The sequence below is a fragment of the Nannospalax galili genome, unplaced genomic scaffold (assembly GCF_000622305.1).
Source record: "Nannospalax galili isolate Female #2095 unplaced genomic scaffold, S.galili_v1.0 scaffold158, whole genome shotgun sequence".
In the NCBI taxonomy this organism is placed as follows: domain Eukaryota; kingdom Metazoa; phylum Chordata; class Mammalia; order Rodentia; family Spalacidae; genus Nannospalax; species Nannospalax galili.
Window position 1 is genome coordinate 10,597,195 of NW_008345290.1, and position 7,364 is coordinate 10,604,558.

Genomic DNA, 7,364 nt, shown 5'->3' on the forward strand with positions numbered 1-7,364 from the left:
GTGTTGGGGTGGTAATGGTAGAGAGGTGTTGTTGATCTGGGAAGAATTAGGGAATTTAGAAAGTGGGTGTGAAGATGATCAAAATACATTGTATGAAACTTGCAAAGAATTCATTAAATTATATTTAAAAAAGTAGTTGGTCTATAGCAAGTGAGGGATAGGGACCTTCATTCGGAATTCACTTTTGAAAGAATCATTCCTTTTCAGAACCAATTTGCTACCGATAGATACAGAGAGAGGGGAAATCCTTGCCTTCAGTTGGATACCAACTAATGACCCCACCATGCTCCCATGGATAGTCCAATCCAGTGGTCATGTGGATGGTCTTTGTTAAAGGAAAGAGGTCACAAAGGTCATGAACAGGGGACTGGAGAAATGGCTCAGTGGTTAAGAACACTTACAGTTCTTCTAGAGGACAGGAGTTTGAGTCCCAGAACCCATGTGGCGGCTAACAACCATCCAGTTCCAGGGGATCAGATTCCCTCTTCTGGCCCCTTTGGGCATTGTGCACACATTTTGCACTTACATACATGGAGGCAAAGCATTCATACATATAAGATAAAAATATTCCATTACCATTTCTGATCTCCCTCCCATACCTGTTAACTGTTTACTTTTTAAAAAAGTCACGAGGTGGCTGAAGAGATGGCTCAGTGGTTATGAGAACTGGCTGCTTTTATAGAAGACCCAGGTTTGATTTCCAGCACCCACATGGCAGCTAACAAACATCCATAATTCATCTGACCTCCACTGACACTGTACGACACAAATACACTTGCATTCCTGCAGGTAATATACTGCTATGCACGAAGTAAAAAATAATAAAATAATTTTGTAAGAAAAGGTCATGAAGCCCACTGGGTGAAGTGGCACTCACCTATAGTCTCAGTAGTCAGGAGATAATGGAGGATCTCTGTGAGTCTGAGGACAACCTGGTTTACTTAACGAGTTCCAGGTCAATCAGTGCTACAGAGTGAGACCCTGTCTCAACAAAACCAAAACCAAAACAGACAAATAACAATAAAGAAGCGATGGCCTGGGAAAGCATCTGGTATCTCTGAGGGAAGCAGTTAACAGCTATGGGAGGGCAATCAGAAACGGTGGTTGGAGAGAGTAATCAGATTACATCATATATATGTATGAATCATTGAAATGATATCAATAAATAAAAACAGGCCAATAGAATATTTCAGAAATTGTTTTGAAACATTGTATGATTATGAAACTCAAAAGGTATAGTATAATGTTTTATGCATAGTAATGAATTTTCTAGTAACTGATGTGGTAGAGTTTAATGACAGACCTTTACAGTGTTTTTTTTTTTTTTGTATGTGTGTGTGGTCTTGTGTCTTGTGTGTGCACATGCCTGCAGGTACACAAGCCTGAGTGTACACACAGATCACAGAGCCTGAGATCTCATGAGTTATATTCCTGTGTTGCTGTTTCCTTTATCTTTTAGGCAGGGTCTCACAGAACCTGGGCCTTGGCTCAATACTTCTACAAGACTGCCTGGATGGTGAGCTTGTAGGATCCTCTTGTTTCTGAGTCCTCTTCTCCCTCCATGACACAAAAATTACTCCTGCTAACATATCTGGTTTTCAGCTTTTTTTTTACATGGGTGCTAAGGATCCCACCTTGTGTCCTTGAGCTTTTGAAGCAAGCTCTATACACACTGAATCATCTTTCCAGCTTCCAAGGTTAAATTTGGTAACAGATTTGTTAGGATTTGTAGCCACACATGCTAAAAGAAATAAAAAATGGAAATGACGCGTTGTTGAGGAAATTGTTTTACCACTATAAACCATAGAATTTAAGTAATTATGTAAATTTTCTAGAAAATAAAATGCAAAAATATATGTGCATTTAAATAGATATATGAAAAATGAAAAAGAAATCTTGTTACTGTTTTGGTACCTTGAACATTAAAAAATATTAGGAAGGTGAAATATTGTTACTCTGAAAAGTCCTCACAATTCCCAAGTTTTTACCCTTCCTGTCACCTGGAACCTCAGAGGCTCTCTATGAATATTTGGCACATGAAATAATAAAATCTCATGAAATGTAGCCAAGAGGCCTATCAGACATCATTCACAGGCGTGTGCAGTGACTCATCGCATTTGGAAACCAACTGTCAAACTGAAAAGACAGATGAAAATTTTGTATAAATCACTTCAGCAAAGCAACTGGAATTATAAAAAAGAAATTCTGCTTTCACCCTCATGTGTAAGAGTAACAATTAAAAATAAACAAAATAGTAAAATAAATAGTACAATGAAAATTTGAAAGGTTAAGTGTGTTATAATATAAATTATATAAAATACATTGAAGAGAATTATTATGGTTAAACTATTGCCACATAAATAGTGATTGCACAGAATTATGGGATTCCAAGAAAAATCATTTATATATAGAGAGATACAAATTGAAATAGTCATTTGAAACTAACTGATTATAGTGACCAATATATCTTATTTAATATGTGGAATTGTAGGAAATGTTGTCAGAATTCATCTTTATCCATGTAATACTACCTATGCTTGAATTTTCAAACCATGTGGTGTCATTGTTGCTGTGTCCAAGCGTGTGATTGTGTGCATACACACAATGTGTGTTAAGAGGTACTGGACCTATGATACTGCATTATAATATTTTATCTTGCATTAATTGAAAGACCAAACATAATTTCAATGACTTATAGAAGAAATCAGAATTTCTGCAATGACAGTGACCATATAATTATAGCATATTATAGAAAAATGTTCTTGTTTTTACAGTATTAACATTAATATTATAAATTGGGGAAATCCAGATGACCAAGGACATTCCTCCTGTGTAAGTTGGAGATCACTAACAACAGAACAAAAATGATTTTTTCACATTGAATTCTCCACCTGGAAGTAACTTCCTTACAGCCCTTTTCACAACCTCATTCCTCAGACTGTAGATAACAGGGTTGAGTACTGGAGGAAGTACTGTGTAAAACAGGGAGAGCATGAGGTCAAAAGTAGTTGGAGAATCTGAGGTTGGCTTTAGATATGCACAGGTTGCGGTGAAGTAAAAGCATGATACAACCAATAGGTGGGGAAGACAGGTGGAGAAGACCTTAGACCGACTTTCAGCAGAGGGCATTCTGAGGACTGTGGAGAATATCTGGACATAGGAGAGGGTGATGGTTATGAAACAGGCAAATGCCATGACAGCAATAAAAGCAGACACCCCCATTACCACAAAGTAATCGTTGGAGCAGGAGAGCTTGAGCAATTGGGGGACATCACAGAAGAACTGGTGGATGATTTTGTCTCTGCAGAATCTAATTGAGAATGTGGTTGCTGTGTACAAGGTTCCTGAGATGCCTCCACTTATCCACATAGCTGACACAGCCCACCTGCATATTCTGGGACTCATGATGACCTCATAGTGCAGTGGGAGGCAGATGGCCACATAGCGGTCATAGGACATCACTGTGAGAATGGCCACATCACCCCAGGCCAAAGATGTGAAGAAGAAAACCTGAAGTACACATTGAGCATAGGAAATATATCCACTGCCAGTCAGGGAATTGTGGATAGACTGGGGGACAGTAACAGACAGGGAGGAGAGGTCGAGAAGGGACAGGTGCTTCAGGAAGTAATACATTGGAGATTGGAGCTGTGGGTCCAGCATTGTGATGGTGATGATGATGAAGTTACCTGCCAAGCCCAACAGTTGCATCACCAAGAAGAGAAAAGTGTGTAGGATCTGCAGCTCCCGGGTATCAGAGAACCCCAGGAGGAGGAAGCCACTCACTGTGGTTATGTTTATCACCCTCATTTTGAGAATTGAAGTTGTGCACATAAGCTGAAAAATAAAGGAAATGCAGTAGAGAAATGTTCTCCAAGATTTTGTGCCTTTATTTAGCAACGCTTATTTCAACATTTAATGTTGTATCTGTTGTTTACCAGTTTTGCCTGTGGTGGTAGGAATCCAAAGTATCTAATTTTGCCTAGGGTACATTTGTATATGTAATGCACTACACTTTTGTAGCAAACTGATGACCCTATAGACAGAATATGATTTTGGATCTCGAAGGATATTGCCTGTGACACATGACACCTGACTCCTTCATAGCAAACCAGGGGGTTTGTGAGAAGCTCCTTTATCATGGAGCCTAGGGCCAGAATGTGTTTTGATTTTGCTCTTTCAGATACCACTGTATGAAATGGAGGTGTGATGGAAATCAAGAGCAGAATCACTGTTGCTGACACATACATGCCCAGGATTCTCACACAAGGAATCTCATTTGTTTGCTCTTAAGATTGCCTGGTGTGGAAGAATTTGTTTTAGAATCTTCAGTGTACATAGCTCTTTCCTTAACATTTGCCACCCTCTGCAGTCATTGGATAGTTACTGACCACCCACTGGATCAGAGACTGTCAAAGGAAAAAAGCGTGACTTTATAATTGGAAGGAGAACATTCACAACACAGTACACAACTTTAGAGAGACTGCATTGTACACAGATGAGAGAGAAAACCACATTTCATTTATGGTCCATTGTTTGATCTTTGTTGGATGGAGTAACCAAGCCTTCTCCTCTCTCCAAATCCCCAACATATGAAGTTGATGTCTCATTATCAGTATTTTTAATTTACTTTTATATTTTTCCATTGTCTGTGATTTTGACCACAATTCTAAAAAGCTGGAAAAATTCATCTTTAGTGCAGAGGCTTTATTCTAAACACTTTAAAATCATGATGCGTCTTCTTCTTGCTCATCAACTTAGCAATGGTGTCTGGGAGAATCCTATCCTTGAAGGCAGCACTCTGTCCCATAAATTATTAACATGGGATAGGCCTTTTTACCCTAATTCCAGTCTGTCCTGATGACAGTATGGACATTTTACTTGCTCCTCACATCTTCAGTTTGTAAATAGTGAAGATTAAATGTGGGCATTCCACTTCTAAACCCTGTTACCTGGAAGAGTTTTTCCATCTTGATTACAATAAAAGTGGTTGTTACTGCAGGGCATGGTGGTCGCAGCCTATATCAACACTCTGGTGCTATGACCCAGATCAGAAATCTGCCAGAGATATACCATGGGACAAACTCAGAAAGAAATAGCACAGAGAGGGGCTATTAAGTTAGTTAAACATTTCAGTTGCAATTCCTCAGCTGTATTTGAAAGTGTCTTGATGCTTATACTTGATTGGAATAACACATTTAATATGTCTAGGATTTTCTCAAAGCAATTAATTCCCTTGAAAGTTTCAAACCACATAATGGAAATGGGAAAACTAGAGATCAGAGTTATACTTCCAACAAATGTTGCTTTCTCCCCAAGTTTTTTTTCCATTTTCCCTAGAAATAGTAACAGTAACAATGTCCATACTTAATGTTTGGTTATTTAATATTTTAACCAGCAAAATAAACACATAGTTATCAACAAAGAGGAAGTGGGAAACAATAAATATTCACATTCATTTTTACAAGACAAATATCACACTATCACCTGTTCTAAAATCCATCTCCATCCACACAGGCAGTTTCATCTCCTTGGAGTTAGGCATTTGAATCCACATTTTTATGGGAAATATTAAGTTTCAGAATAGTGAAGTGGGAGCATTGAGATATGAGCTAATTGGACTCATTCAAATTCTTATTTAGCTCTGATAAATATGAATGAAATGGATGTACCAATATTCGCACATTTTCCTGAACATACACCATCAGGGATCTGTCTCCTCATCAGAGATCATTTGAAGATGTGTTTCAGAGAGGCCTTTCAGATACAAACGTAAAATATTCATCTTTCCCAATATGTTGGTTTTCCCTGAATGGTCCCCCTTCATAATATGAGTGTATGAATTAAATACATCATTTTATTTTTTGTTTATTTATTTATTTTGCTCCTTTTCAGTAAGTTCAATGTCTTTACTGGCTAGACCGGTCTTGGTTTTGTAAACTTAATTTGAAGATTATAAAATGCTCTCAGAATTCTCATAAAATTCCTCTTTTCTCAGCCAAGATTTGGACAACTCACCACAACATGTCTTGGTACGTGTGTAGCTCTCCAAGCTGACAGGCAACTTCTAAAAATTCACGTCTACAGTTACAGATTTTAAAAACATGGTTTTCCCTGTGGGCCAGGTTTACTTTACTTTTCTTGGAGACGTGGTGGGGTAGCAATTGTTAAAATGAAGGTGTTCACCTACTGATGAAAACACTTCATTTTCTTTCACTCTTTGCCACCAGGGTCTTAAAGTCATTAAACTTTGACTCCCTGGGTGAGGGAATTGATGACCTTGGAGCTTGGTTGTCCCATGCTGCATTGTTCTCAGACTTAGAGGAACTGTCCTTCACTTGGAGAGCTGGTTACAACTCAGGGACTTGAGCCCCACACTCAGAAGTCACTCAAGAGTTCTCAGGTGACACCCATGAGGCCTTGTGCCTGTCACTCTCCCAAGCGCTGCTATTACTGCTGAACTGTGTAGTGAAATTGAAAATTTTGAGAGTCTAATAAGAAAATTTAGAAGTTAATAAGAATAATTGGTTCTCTAAAGTTGGGCCTTCTAGAAAACTGTAGATCAATGTATACCCCCATCTTGATTCTGGAAATCAAGAGCAGTATATGAAATTGAGATCCTGGTTATCTATTACAAAACTAGGAGTAATGAAAATGTCCACAAAGTGACACTAAAATATTTTTAGCAACAGTTTCTCATGGAATGGTCCAGTATGTTAATGATTGTTAAAAATTTCAGAAATTACTGTAATTGAGTAAAAACACATTACCCACAATATTGCTTTGATAATTTCTGAGTTCTCTTACCATTCTTTCAAGATATTGATATCATTTTTATACTAGTATTATAACTGCATGTTTATACAGTTTATAATGCATATCATCTGCTCTATGAGTTCTTCTGAGGTTCATGACTGTATACTGAAAAAATGTTTTCAGAAATTACTGTAATTGAGTAAAAACACATTACCCACAATATTGCTTTGATAATTTCTGAGTTCTCTTACCATTCTTTCAAGATATTGATATCATTTTTATACTAGTATTATAACTGCATGTTTATACAGTTTATAATGCATATCATCTGCTCTATGAGTTCTTCTGAGGTTCATGACTGTATACTGAAAAAATGTTATTAAGCACTGCCTTTTGTACAAGTGAAAGATGTAATCAGCAGGACTCAATCACTTGCTAGATATGGGGTTTGAGTAATAGAAAGCAACCATGACTTGAAAAACTAGATTTAAAGAAGAATTGTTCATTGAGGCAAACTTGAGTATGAATTAACAAATAAAAAATAAAGAGCAAACTGTAGATAACTTCTGCTGGGCAGAGGCCAGTCTAGTATAATGATAATATTTTCT

At 37.5% G+C, this 7,364-nt stretch overlaps 1 protein-coding gene across 1 annotated transcript; it reads right to left on the reverse strand.

Moving 5' to 3' along the window:
* Window positions 1-2,847: 2,847 nt before the first annotated feature.
* Window positions 2,848-3,810, reverse strand: LOC103740861 (olfactory receptor 14J1-like). The gene has a single exon (XM_008841552.1). It carries the CDS (start codon window positions 3,808-3,810, stop codon window positions 2,848-2,850), a length of 963 nt encoding a protein of 320 aa, XP_008839774.1.
* Window positions 3,811-7,364: the final 3,554 nt, after the last annotated feature.

Excerpts from the sequence above, each read along its gene's own strand:
- LOC103740861 (XM_008841552.1), bottom strand. The coding sequence starts at position 3,810 with ATGAGGGTGATAAACATAACCACAGTGAGTGGCTTCCTCCTCCTGGGG.